This window comes from Amphichorda felina (genome assembly GCF_050947745.1).
Source record: "Amphichorda felina strain 45539 chromosome Unknown scaffold_5, whole genome shotgun sequence".
Classification (NCBI taxonomy): domain Eukaryota; kingdom Fungi; phylum Ascomycota; class Sordariomycetes; order Hypocreales; family Bionectriaceae; genus Amphichorda; species Amphichorda felina.
The window spans coordinates 2,441,640-2,454,778 of record NW_028145045.1 but is presented as its reverse complement, the minus strand read 5'-3'; the positions used below and the strand labels follow the sequence as shown (position 1 = coordinate 2,454,778).

Here is a 13,139-nt window from a genome sequence, read left to right as displayed (position 1 = left end):
TGATAGCAGTCACGGGTCTGAGCCGCCCTCACCCATGCAGACCGAGGGGGTGGCCTCACGAGAGGAGACCACTGGCTTGCATTTCCATAATTCGGGGCCACAGTGACCCTCCCGCGTGCACGACTTATATGCCTGATGGGCCTCCACACCGACCGGGGACCCGGACACAACGCTTCTGCGGTGTTCGGACCTCCCGGCATTCGGCTTCTTGGCTGAGGAATTCCCCCAGTGTGAAGGGTAAAAAAAAAACAAGAAACAGAGCCGTGTGTGTGCGCTCCCGTGGTCCGGTTCCCTGTGGTGGTTGAATGCTCTATGTACTAACATGACGGACGGACGGACCAAGATGATAAAAGCGTGCTAGAATCAAACACCCTAAAAGTCCCATAATATATCCCCTTTCTTTTCCTACGATTCTTCCCAGGCCACCGCCCTACAGCCTAGCCTCCACCACCGGATCCAGCATGTCCCGCATCTCGGCCCGCGGCCACTCCGGGTTGAGCGCCGGATCCGGCCTCTCCCTGTCCCAGGCCCAGCGACTCGCCAGCTCCGGCTCCAGGTTGTCCGCGAGCATCTGCGCGACGTACCGCCCGATGACGGGGAAGAACTTGAAGCCGTGGAACGAGCCGCACGTGGCGACGTACAGCCCCGCGGCGGCCGGGTGCGCCGACACGATAAAGTCGCCGCTCGTGGTGAAGGCGTCCCAGCAGATGCGGTGCTTGACCATGGGCCAGGCGTCGCCGCGGGACCCGTAGAAGGACCGCCTGGCCTGGTCGACGTCCTCCTGCAGACGCGACGAGACCGCCCACTGGGCGTAGTCCGGGGCCTCCGGGGGCGCCGAGATGGACCGGCCCGGCAGCACGGGGTGTGTGTTGCGGAAGATGGTGCGCCCCCACCACTTGATCTCGCGGTCTGGCGTGGGCGGGAGGCTGCCGAGGAAGGGGCCTGTGGTTTTTTTTTGTCAGTCTTATACACATGGACATGGTAATGTATATGCGTGTAGTATATGAGACTTACTGCCCATCCCGGCCGTGTACCCCTGCATCCCAACAGGCATATCGGCAAACCGCCCAAAGTCACGATCCGGCAGCCGCGCCATGCCCGTGGCGATAGCCCCGGCGACGATCCTGGGTCCCGCCCGGAGGCCGTCGATGCCGCTGCTCGCCGCGCTGATCTCCAGCAGCTTGGCCGTGAAGGCCCCCGTGCACAGGACGACTCGGTCCGCCGTCAGCACCTCGCCGTCCTTGGTCTGGACGCCCGAGCAGCAGCGACTGTCCCCCTGGCCGTCGAACCGCAGCGTCGCCACGTCGGCCGTCACGTACCGCACGCCCAGCTCGATGGCCCGGCGCGTCACGGCGACCAGGCAGTCGCCCGCTGCGGCCCAGCCGCTGGAGCGGTTCACGAGCACCTCCTTGGCGCCGTTATAGTCGGCCTGGTTGAACAGCCCGCCGTACAGCTTGCGTGCCTCGGCGATGGGCACGGCCTCGAGGTCGGCCTTGCGGCCCAGCCTGCGGTAGTTGTCGATGACGTCGCGCGCGTAGGCGCTGCGGCAGATCCAGTAGACGCCCGTCTGGTGGAAGAAGGGCCGCCACAGCGGGTCGGAGCGGAAGACGTCCTGGGCCTCGAGGGCGAGCCGGCAGTAGGCCAGGTCGTCGTAGTCGGCCCGCACCACCTTGTTCCAGTCCCACGAGGCGGCCACGCGGCTGGGGGCGTCGAAGGCGTCGCGGTCCACGAGCGTCACCGAGGCGTTTGGGTGCTGTGTGATGAGGTGGTAGGCTGTCGACACGCCGAAGACGCCGGCGCCGATGATGAGGTAGGAGGGTTGTTTTGGGGGAGGGGCCATTGTGGGAGATGTGGGAGATGTGGGAGATGAGGGAGATGAGGGAGGGTTTCCTCCGGGGGTTGGAGTATAGTATGAGACGTATCAACGATGGAATGCTGGGAGTAGACGAGACGACCCGGAGCGGGCGGACGGGGACATAAAAAGGGTCAATTATCATGGGAGTTCCCTACCGGTTCGCAGCAGACGTCTCCCGTGGGCATAGCATCTCCCGCAGCACATCCCGAGAGATGGCCGCATCGCCGTACCATGTATCACGATGGTGTACAATGATAGGTACAATGGTACAATGATACATGCTGATATCGGTGGGCTCCGGGGATCCGCACGGCGGCCGGTCACGTGGGTCCCGGGGGGTTTCCCCAGGGCGAGGGTGTTTAAGCATAGAGATAAGGATGATCAGATGATCAGATGACGGGTGGGCATCCTGTAAGCCTCACCGTAGGCCTCGGGTGTGCCACCGGTGCTCCATCTTTTGCAATGGTGCGTGACGAGTGTCGGCCAAGGCTCCGGGGGTCCAGGCATACTGCATCATCGCGGGCGCTAATGCGGTGGATGCCATCAGCTCTCCCAACTGGGAATCATGGTACGGATACGGAGGAGCACGTATTGCGGGTGCCATCACGGGTACGTACTATTCGCAGAATCGTAGGTGGAAGGGCGTCTCCAACTGCCGGGTCGGTCAACTCGGGTGGCACCGTGGCACCGCAACCTCCACACGACGCCCGAGCCTGACGCCACGATCAGTACCATGATGGATCTCCGATGTCGGACGACTCCCGATGGAGGAAAGCAGAAGGTGTAGAACGGCTCCTACCCGAACCCGTGTGTCACTGGTTTGCTAATGTGTCTTGCGCGGCGACAATGGCTGGCAATTCCATGGCAATTCCTGGCAATTTATGGCAATTTATGGCAATTTAGGGCCATGGCTGGCATTAGCCTGCGGGGGAGGCGCATCGAGAACTCGCCAGACTGACCTCGACTTCAAATGTTGTCTCTTCACTTCCCCTGCCACTTCATCTTGACACTTATTTTTGACACTTAGTTTCTACATCTTGACACTTGGAATCGGAAACCTGCAGGCCCGAACCTCACCTTCCCCCCCTCCTTCGCACGGTTGATACGAAACCAGTGTCACCGCTGCTCCGGCGTTCTAGACCCGTGTGCCCTTATCTGGAGCCTCGCCCTTACCGTCATTCCCTTGACGCAGCGGGCGAGGCAGTTGGCTCCAGGCCGTCGGTCTGTCAGACGACATGGAAGACACGGGACGCGGACAAGCTCCAGGCTAGCCCTTGGCAGTTTCCCGCGGCGAAGCTTGCAAAAGGACCGTCCGCCAATCCCCGAGCCTATCATCTCTCCACTGGGACCCTGACTCTGCGATCGACAGAGCCAGCCTTCCTCTCTCTTGGCGTTTATGATATCCTTCCAGAAGCTTCGTGCCAAATGTTCCTGAACCTTTCTGAGCCTCCTGCTTACCGGGTTCAGGGTTCTCCTCGCCCAAGTGAAACCCTGGCATGCTGGGTCTGGTCGTGGTATCTTTTTATATCCCAAAAAAAAAAGAGTGGCATATACCCCCCCCAATGGGCTGAGATGGTGGAAGACGGTTCACCGTCGCCTCGACCGACGGACATCCGATCATGCTGCCGGGGCCTGGGGCCATGTGCATTTGACCGAGGTCTCATGGGACAGCACTTCCACGGCTGATCTACTATGACAACTCATCTCTGCCGAGTTACAACGGCCACTGCGCGGCCGCCCACCTACGCGCTCCGGACCCCGTGCTCCCCGCCGCCTTTCCCAGCCCGTCGCCCCCCCCAAGGAACTCCGGTTGTCCTTGTGCCACGCGAAGTTGCAACCGCTGTGACAGAGGCTAGGGGACGGGATGATTGTTTGCTGATTTGATACTACAGTCTTTCGGGGTACTGTGTTCGCCAGCGCGATACTACAGTCTTTCAGGGTTCTGTGTTCGCCACTGCGATACTACAGTCTTTCAGGGTACTGTGTTCGCCACTGTAATACTACAGTCTTTCAGGGTTCTGTACTCACTATGTGATACTACATGGTTTTCAGGGTCCTGTGTTCGCTGAGCGATACTACGGTCTTTCAGGGTACTGTGTTCGCCACTGCGATACTACATTCTTTCAGGGTTCTGTGTTTACTAATGTGATACTACATAGTTTTTCAGGGTACTATATCCACCATGTGATACTACATAGTTTATCAGGGTATACTGTGTTCGCCAGTGTGATACTACAGTCTTCCAGGGTACTGTGTTCGCCACTGTGATACTACAGTCAAGGCTCTTTGTTCGCCACTCTGATACTACAGTCTTTCAGGGTCCTGTGTTCACCAAGTGATACTACAGTCTTTCAGGGTCCTGTGTTCACCAAGTGATACCGCAGTCTTTCAGGGTCCTGTGTGTTGTAGCTTGCCCCCGGGCCCGACTCGACACTCCCGACCATGTGACCGGCGAGAATCCCGGAGTCGGCCCCGGGGGACAGCAGCTGACGGCCCCGGGCATCCAACGCTACCAGAGGTGTGTAGAGCTATCATGCTTGGAATGCAACAGCGAGGGCGGCTGGTTGGACATCTGTCTCATCGCGAGAGGAACCCATAGGGATATAACAGGTCCAGGGTCCAGCCCGGATCCAGTCGTAGATGTAACTCGGTAGACTCCAGCTTCTTCACACCCAGCCGCTTGCCAGAGAATATTAGCCAGCCCTATACTCCGTCCCCCTTTAGTTACATCTAATACGGCATGGCGTCCTACCTCAAGAACTATCTCGGCCTCGGCCGCACCGCCCCTGCGGGCGACGACAGGACGCCCGTACGCGCCCTTCCCGCGTCCTGGTACACGTCGCAGGAGATGTACGAGCTCGAGCGCCGGGCCATCTTCTCGCGAAAGTGGCTCCTCACCACGCACAGGCTCCGTCTCCCCGAGCAGGGCGACTGGCTGCGGTACGACGTGGCCGGGTTCGAGTTCGTCATCGTGCGGGACCACCAGGGCAACATCAACGCCTTCCACAACGTCTGCCGCCACCGGGCCTTCCCCATCGTCACCAAGGACCAGGGCCACAGCCTCATCTTCTCGTGCAAGTACCACGGCTGGTCGTACGGCCTGGGCGGCAAGCTGGCCAAGGCGCCCGGGTACCAGGACCTCGAGGGCTTCGACAGGTCCCGCAACGGCCTGCTGCCGATCCACGTCCACGTCGACGCCAAGGGCTTCATCTGGGTCAACATGGACAGCAGCCGGCCCGAGCCCGAGGTGGCGTGGGAGGACGACTTTGCGGGCATCGACACCCAGCCGCGCCTCGACATGTACGACTGGGACAGCTACCAGTTCGACCACGCGTGGGACATGGAGGGCGACTACAACTGGAAGATCCTGGCCGACAACTACAACGAGTGCTACCACTGCCAGACGACGCACCCGGACATCCCCTCCATCGCCGACCTGAGCACCTACCGCGTCGAGACCCAGGGGGGCCACATCTGCCACTACGGGAACCCGACGCCCGAGCAGATCGCCAACGGGTTCCGCGTGGCGAGCACCTACTACTTCCCCAACGCCTCGCTGAACGTGTCGTGAGTACATACATGCAGTCCCAAGTGTGATCCCCCCGCTGACCCCAGGCCACCCAGCCCGCACTTCTTCTTCATCCAGCGGTTCGTGCCCAGCGGGCCCGGGCGGTCGACGATGCGCTACGAGGTCTTCCGCAACCGCCACTCGAGCGACGCCGACTTCGAGGTCATCAGCGCCATGTACCGGCGCATCATGTCCGAGGACAAGCACCTGTGCACGCAGGCGCAGCGCAACATCGCCGCGGGCGTCTTCGTCAACGGCGAGCTGCACCCGGAGAAGGAGAGGGGCCCGCTGTTCTTCCAGCGGTCGGTGCGCGAGCTCGTCACGGCCCACCGGCGCCGCGAGCAGGATGCCGGCTGCCAGATCTGGCCGTCGAGGCAGAGGCTGCCCGGGGACCGGGGGGGCGAGGTGGCCGAGAGGGACCTGGGGTTCTGTGCCGAGGTGGACTGTGGTGGGAAGATGTGCAACAGGGAGGAGCTTGCCTTCTAGTAGAGTAGAGGGGACCTGTCGGCATTGAGATTGGGTCATGATCGGTTTGGGATGAGGTGATGATGGTCTTGGTATTAACACGAGAACGGCTAGCATTGACGCGGAGATGACGCATACTATTAGTGATTGGCGTCCGGCTAATGCTCCGGCATACGATTTATGGACATGGAATAATGAGCTGAACGAGATGACTCCGTACGAGCTGATGTATTGGTGCGAGTCCCAAAGTGTGAAAGGGGAGAGTGAATCGTGTTGGTTGATTGGCTGGAAACTCGATTCCCACGTCTAGAAAAATGCTACCATCGTGGACGGGCCAAAGACCCTGCGTCAAGCTGGGTACCCACCCGCCCACTCATAAAAAAAAACCCCCCCAAAAAATAGTCCAGCATAAACAGAACGATTGAAGGCAAAAAAAGGAAGGGCACGGTGGGGATCGAACCCACAATCTTCTGATTCGTAGTCAGACGCCTTGCCATTTGGCCACGCGCCCTGCGTGATTTGTTGAAGAACAGGCGGCTTGGACAGGATCATAAGGGAACTTGCCGGGACGCCCAGGGCAAGAGATCTCACACCTCACACCGATGGGCACCGCCTTGATCTGTGGAGGTCTCGGTTCCGATGAGAGAGTGACATATGACAGAGAATATTCTTACACAGAGCATTGTGCATTCAAAGCCAAGAAACGCAAAGGGGAATAAGAAAAGAGAGAAAAGCTACTGCCATCACCACCAAGTCCCTCCCTGAGACCTTCGGGGGCAGCCCCCCGTGTTCCTCGAAGCTTCCCCGTGCCCGACGCCCGCCCTCAATTCGAACCCGGTGCCTGATGCCTAAACAAAGGACCCCTAATCCCAGCCCTGGGCCGCCCTATCTCATGCATACGGCACCTGTCGCCGTGGCTGCCAGTCACGCGCCTCCCCATCTTCGGCCTCGACCGACTTACACCGATCACGTGACCGCTCGACCGCGGACACCCGGCCCTTGGGCGATGCTACACGTCGTTACCATGATATACATTGTATCATGCAGATCCCCAGATCTGTAGATCAGAGCTCTTAGGGTCGGAAGGGGGTCCCCGTGATTTGTTGTGGTATATACGTCCGAGATGTTGGTATATCCCATCATCCCCGTGGCAAGCCAGGTCGCCCCCTTTCTATGACCACTTCATGTTGCTTGGTTTCTCATGTCCTCCTTCTTGTTCATACCAACCTCAAATAATCAATCAATGGCTCCTCCACGCGTCGTCATCATCGGAGCGGGAATCGTCGGCACTAACCTCGCCGATGAGCTCGTCTCGCGCGGCTGGACCGACATCACCGTCGTCGAGCAGGGGCCCCTGGGCATGCCCGGCGGGTCGACCTCGCACGCCCCGGGTCTGGTGTTCCAGACCAACTTCTCCAGGTCCATGACGCAGTTCGCCCAGTACACGGTCCAGAAGCTCAGCTCCCTCCAGAGGGACGGCCAGACGTGCTTCGACCCCGTCGGCGGCCTCGAGGTGGCCACCACCCCGGAGAGACTCGACGAGCTCAGGCGGAAGCATGGCTGGGCGTCGTCCTGGGGAACCGAGACGCGCCTTCTCAGCACCTATGAGTGTCTTTCCCTCTATCCCCTTCTGAGCAGGGATGTTGTCCTCGGAGGCCTGCACATCCCTGGTGACGGCCTGGCGCTGGCAGCCCGTGCGGTACAGCTGCTCATGGAGCGCACACGGGCAGCTGGTGTTCGCTACATGGGATCAACGCCCGTCACCGGCATAGAGCAGGCCGACGGCCGCGTCACCGGTGTGACAACCACTGGAGGCACCATCCCCGCCGACATTGTCGTCTCGTGCGCGGGCTTCTGGGGCGTCGAGGTGGGCGCCATGGTCGGTCTGCCCATCCCCCTACTACCCATGGGGCACCAGTACGTCAAGACGACGGCTGTACCGGCGCATGAGGGCCGCAACGAGCTTCCCAATGGAGCACAGCTGCCCATCCTGCGGTACCAGGATCAGAGGCTCTACTACCGCGAGCATGGCGACCGGTACGGCATCGGGTACTACGGCCACCCGCCCATGCCCGTCGTTGCCTCATCGCTGGGCCCGACTCCCAAGCATGTCACTGAGAGAAACATGCCATCGCGTCTCGAGTTCACGCCCGGCGACTTCGCCGAGGCGTGGAAGCTATCCCAGGAGATGCTCCCGGCGCTCAAGCAGAGCCAGATCGCCGAGGGGTTCAACGGCATCCTGTCCTTCACCCCCGACGGAGCCCCCCTCGTTGGGCAATCTCCCACCCTGGATGGCTTCTACGTGGCTGAAGCCGTGTGGGTGACGCACTCAGCCGGCGTGGCCCGGGCCATGGCCGAGGTGCTCACCACGGGCAGGTCAACCGTCGACCTCTCAGGCGCCGAGCTGTCCCGCTTCGACCCCGTCCAGACCACCCCTGAATACGTCAAGGAGACGTCGTCGCAGAACTTTGTCGAGGTGTACGACATCGCGCACCCCTTCCAGCCCCGCGACTCACCCCGGGGCCTCCGCGTCAGCCCCTTGCACGCCCGCCAGGTCCAACTCGGCGCCCACTTCCTCGAGGCGGGCGGGTGGGAGCGTCCAGAGTGGTACGAGGCCAACGCGGAGCTGCTCCGGAGCCTCCCCCGCCGATGGAGGCCTGCTGACCGCGACGCTTGGTCCTCGCGGTATTACTCGCCCATCGCGGCGGCTGAGGCGTACAAGACGCGCACTGCAGCGGGCCTGTTCGACATGACGGCCCATCGCCGGCTGGAGGTGTCGGGCCCGGGGGCCGTGGATCTGCTGCAGCGCCTGACCACGGGAGACATGGCCAAGTGTCCTGGCGCCGTCACGTACACGCTGCTCCTGGATAACCAGGGTGGTGTGCGGAGTGACCTGACCGTGGCGAGACTCCTCGAGGACTCCTTCCTGGTCAATGCCAACGGGAACGTGGACGTGACATATCTCACCCGCGAGGCACGCAACCAAACAAGAGCCAAGCCCGAAAAGTCCGTGCAGGTGCGCGACATCACGGGGGGGACATGCTGCATCGGCCTCTGGGGCCCTCTCGCGGGGGACGTCATCGCCGCTGTCAGCACCAGCGAGGACCTCGCCCGGCTTCCCCCGTCGCGGGCCAAGAAGGTCTCCGTCGGCGGCCTGCCCGTCACGGCGCTGAGCGTTTCGTACGTGGGTGAGCCAGGCTGGGAGCTGCACACGAGCGCCGAGTGCGGTGCGTATCTCTGGGATATCCTCTGGCGAGCTGGCCATCCCCTGGGCATGATCGCCGCGGGGAGGCATGCCTTCTATGCGCTGCGTCTGGAGAAGGGCGTGCGCATCTGGGGCACCGACATGACGACGGAGCACGACCCGTACGAGGCGGGGCTCGACTTTGCGGTGCAACCGGGTAAGGAGGGATACATCGGACATGAAGCGATAAAGGGGCGAGCTCGGGACACGGTCGTGAGGCGGCTGCGGTGTTTAACTGTAGATGACGGACAGTCCATGGTCATGGGCAAGGAGCCGGTGTACGTAGATGGCAAAGCCGCAGGCTATGTGACGAGCGCAGCGTTTGGGTATACTATCGGGAAACCCATCGCCTTGGCCCACCTCCCCAGCTCAGTGGCCCAGGGGGCTAGCGTCGAGATTGAGTACTTTGGGCGGAGGATCAGCGCCACGGTCGTCGCAGAGCCGGTGTACGATGCCCAGGGAAGCCGGATGAGGGCAATCAGGGGGCAGCACAAGCTATGATGATGGAGCTTGTGGTTAAGTAGTCAGTTAGTTAGTCAATGTATAGTTTCCTTCTAGCAAATAAACAGCGAGCGTTGCCTCATCAGATCGGAATCAAGCTCCGCGTCCGCTGCCGCCCACATGTAGCCAAACGCCTCCGTGAGCACCGTCCGGGTCTGCGACGGGTAGTACGCATCTAGACTCTGGCTCTTGTCACGGATGAGCGCCCGGTGGTCCTCCCCGACGGCGGCCAGAGCAGCCATGTACAGAGGTAGCGAGAGGGCGCTGTCTGGTCCGCAGCCGATAGGCAGGGTCGCCAGGAGGTTTAGTAGTGCTAAGAGGCTCATCTGTACGCGGGGCGACTCTCGCGCATCGAGGAAGATTCGTCTCTGGAGTAGGATGACGGCGCTCCAGTAGTAGCACCGGCCAACGATCTCGACGTGGCTCGAGGGCGTTGGGCTGCCCATGTTGTGCTCACGAGCGGCAGCCGCGAGGTCACTTTCGAGGGCTAATGCTCGCGTGGCCTTATCGCCACTTGACAAGCCATCATCCACGTCAGCTACCAGGTGCGAGATGCGTGCCAGGACACGAACCACCCAGAATGGACACCCCGTTGTATCCTGGAACCGGGGCGTGAGATCCGCCATGCGATATTCGTCGTCCCGCTCAAGGAACCAGAATCCCGGCGACAGCAGCGGCCGGCGACGCCAGAAGACGGAGCTGAGGACATCGACAAAGGCCATTCGATGGGTGAGGATGAGCCCTATGGGTGTCGCCGGCACGTGGTCCTCGTACCCCAGCTCGCGGAACAGGCTGGCCGCGTAGGCAATATGCGATTTGACGACGCTGGAGCCGTTGCAGATCTCGACCGTGATCTGGAGGAGGATCGTGGCAAGCACCTCTCTCTTCAGACAGGCCGTCTCCGCGGGGGATGGGGTACTGTCGTTGGGGCTTGCCAGCCAGTCAACGCTGCGACGTAGGGAGGCGAGGGCGCGGGACTGGGTGGTGAGAGCGACGGATCGGGGTGCCATGTGGCGGCGGTGCATGTAGGTGGTTGCTATCGAGATGATGGTGTCGAGCAGCATGGGGGACTGGAGGGAGAAGGCGGCGAGCTGCCTGTAGCCGTTGCGATGGTCCGAGTGGCCTGGTAATATCAGGGATACACAGTGGACGACTGGGATGGGTCAGCACGGATCGTGGAGAAAAGTTGAAAACGAGCGTACAGTAGATGTATGCTGCCTGCTCTGATTTCTGCGGGAGGAGGGCGGAGCAGAGATCGCCATCAAAGACACTGTGGAGGTTCAAGTGAACCGATTCATCTGCGCTGTAGTTTATCCAGAGCTGGTTGATATTTGACCCTGCCAAAGTCATATCGCTAGCGAACTCGGATAGATTCTGGCCATCTTCTGCCAGATTTCCATGGTTGAACTCCAAGAAAGGCCGGCTTTCTATTGTGCTAGGCCTCACAAGTCCGACTTCAAGCTCGCGTCCCCGAGTCGGAGTGTGAGGTAGTTCCTCAGGAGGAGGGCTTTCTGGCGCTACCGTAGGCCTCTGCCCAGCCGAGGGACCGGCATCCCCATCGTCAGAGATGGATGGATCGGTCACTCCAGACGCCTCCTGCGGGCGTCGCCGAGGGCTCCTCCGTGGGCAGCGGTGCAGCCGAGCGCCGTTGAACCACCGGAGTCGAGGGTTGTAGTCACACGGGATTGCCAGGCGTGCGCAGCGGTGGCAGACTGGGCGTGACTCGTCACACTTTTTGTGCTGCTGCAGACATGCAGCGCAGCCTGTCCAGTATCAGCCTCATCGTCGGGACGGGGCACCGTGATCGGCACCGGGGTCACTTACCTCCCCTGGACCTCGAACTCATCGTGCTGGTGGATGAGAAGGAGTGAATTGTTGGGGGGCGGGTGGGTTCGGAGCGGAACCGGATCCCGGATCGGAGCGGGGTCGGCATTGGTGGAGCCCCAAGCGGAGCGAGTGGAATTGCCCAAAGTGGCAACGGCCTGGAGTCGCAGCACTAACCCCAAACAGGCACTTGCACTCGCTCTCCCGATAGCGGATGGGGATGGGGTGGTGTATATAAGTCGAGGCGAGGTCCAAGGGAGCAATGCCCCAGGCCATACTTCCATACCGCCATACTCCCATCATACCGGAACCCCACCATGACCTCCATCTTCCACCGCTCCCTGGACAAGGACTATCCCGAGGCCGTCGCCGGCCAGGGCGTCTTCCTCGTCAACGGCAACGGCGACAAGGTCCTCGACGGCAGCAGCGGCGCCGCCGTCTCGTGCCTGGGGCACAACCACCCAGAGGTCATCGAGTCCATCGTCGCCCAGCTGCGCGGCCTCAGCTTCGCCCACACGTCCTTCTTCACGTCGTCCCCGGCCGAGCAGCTGGCCGCGCTCATCACGGCGCAGAGCGGCGACGCCTTCTCGCGCGTCACCTTTGTCTGCTCGGGCTCCGAGGCCGTCGAGGGCGCCCTCAAGATGGCCCGCCAGTACCACATCTACAACGGCCAGCCGGACCGCGCCAACATCATCGGCCGCTGCCACTCGTACCACGGCAACACCCTGGGCGCCCTGGCCACGGGCTACAACCCGCAGCGCAGGCTGGCCATGCAGCCCATCCTCAGCCCCGCGTTCCACCACGTCAGCCGCTGCTTCTACGGTGCCGACGCCGATGGGCGCACCGAGGAGCAGTACGAGGACGACCTGATTGCCGAGTACCGGTCCAAGATCGGCGAGCTGGGCGCGCACACCGTCGCCGCCATAGTGGTCGAGCCCGTCGTGGGGGCCACACTGGGGGCCGTGGCGCCGACACGGGGATACCTGCCGCGGCTGCGGTCGCTGTGCGACGAGCACGGCATCCTGCTCATCTTCGACGAGGTCATGTGCGGGATGGGCCGGGTGGGCAGCTACCACGCGTGGCAGTCGCTCGGGGGCGTGGCGCCGGACATGCAGACGGTGGGCAAGGGCCTGGGGGGTGGCTACGTGCCGCTGTCGGCGACGCTAATCGGGCCCAAGGTGGTGGACATGTTCGAGCGGTGCTCCAAGGGCGCGGACAAGTTCATGAGCGCGCACACCTTCCAGGGCCATGCGCTGGGGTGCGCGGGCGCGCTGGCCGTGCAGACGATCCTGCAGCGGGACAACCTGCTGGCCAATGTGCGCGAGATGGGCGACGTGCTGGCCGCGTCGCTGGAGGCGGGTCTGCCGGCAGAGCTGGTCTCGCATGGGGCTCATGTCCGCGGTCTCGGGCTGTTCCGGGCGGTGGATTTCGGCGCCGCAAAGGATGTGCTGGGAGGAGCATTGGCGGGCGAGGTGGCGGATGAGTGCTTCAAGCAGGGCGCTGCCGTCTACCCGTGCTCATCAGTCGTGGACGCTGTTCTGCTCGCGCCGCCATACATTATCTCGGCGGACGAGGTTGCGCAGCTGGTGGGCATATTCCTGCGCTCCCTCACCACTGTCCTCTCGAGACGGAACAGTGCATAGGAAGATGGCGAGAGGGATATTTGATACCGCGTAATCAAC

At 61.9% G+C, this 13,139-nt stretch overlaps 5 protein-coding genes and 1 non-coding gene across 6 annotated transcripts; 3 read left to right on the top strand and 3 right to left on the bottom strand.

The window, feature by feature from the left end:
* Window positions 1–430: 430 nt before the first annotated feature.
* Window positions 431–1,840, bottom strand: ACO1O0_005609 (sarcosine oxidase; the record flags this gene model as incomplete). Its single annotated transcript, XM_083195023.1, has 2 exons — window positions 431–942; window positions 1,015–1,840. The coding sequence occupies 2 exons, from the start codon at window positions 1,838–1,840 to the stop codon at window positions 431–433; spliced, it is 1,338 nt and encodes a 445-aa protein (XP_083049936.1).
* Window positions 1,841–4,595: 2,755 nt separating this feature from the next.
* Window positions 4,596–5,909, top strand: ACO1O0_005608 (aromatic ring-hydroxylating oxygenase subunit alpha; the record flags this gene model as incomplete). The annotated part of the gene is made up of 2 exons (XM_083195022.1): window positions 4,596–5,422; window positions 5,480–5,909. 2 exons carry the CDS (start codon window positions 4,596–4,598, stop codon window positions 5,907–5,909), a joined length of 1,257 nt encoding a protein of 418 aa, XP_083049935.1.
* Window positions 5,910–6,327: 418 nt separating this feature from the next.
* Window positions 6,328–6,399, bottom strand: ACO1O0_005607. Its single transcript has one exon. It is a non-coding gene; the product is annotated as a tRNA-Arg (tRNA).
* Window positions 6,400–7,131: 732 nt separating this feature from the next.
* On the top strand, window positions 7,132–9,633 carry ACO1O0_005606 (uncharacterized protein; the record flags this gene model as incomplete). Its single annotated transcript, XM_083195021.1, has 1 exon — window positions 7,132–9,633. One exon carries the CDS (start codon window positions 7,132–7,134, stop codon window positions 9,631–9,633), a length of 2,502 nt encoding a protein of 833 aa, XP_083049934.1.
* Window positions 9,634–9,686: 53 nt separating this feature from the next.
* ACO1O0_005605 (transcription factor domain-containing protein) lies at window positions 9,687–10,983 on the bottom strand (the record flags this gene model as incomplete). The annotated part of the gene is made up of 2 exons (XM_083195020.1): window positions 9,687–10,756; window positions 10,836–10,983. 2 exons carry the CDS (start codon window positions 10,981–10,983, stop codon window positions 9,687–9,689), a joined length of 1,218 nt encoding a protein of 405 aa, XP_083049933.1.
* Window positions 10,984–11,774: 791 nt separating this feature from the next.
* ACO1O0_005604 (uncharacterized protein) lies at window positions 11,775–13,100 on the top strand (the record flags this gene model as incomplete). Its single annotated transcript, XM_083195019.1, has 1 exon — window positions 11,775–13,100. One exon carries the CDS (start codon window positions 11,775–11,777, stop codon window positions 13,098–13,100), a length of 1,326 nt encoding a protein of 441 aa, XP_083049932.1.
* Window positions 13,101–13,139: the final 39 nt, after the last annotated feature.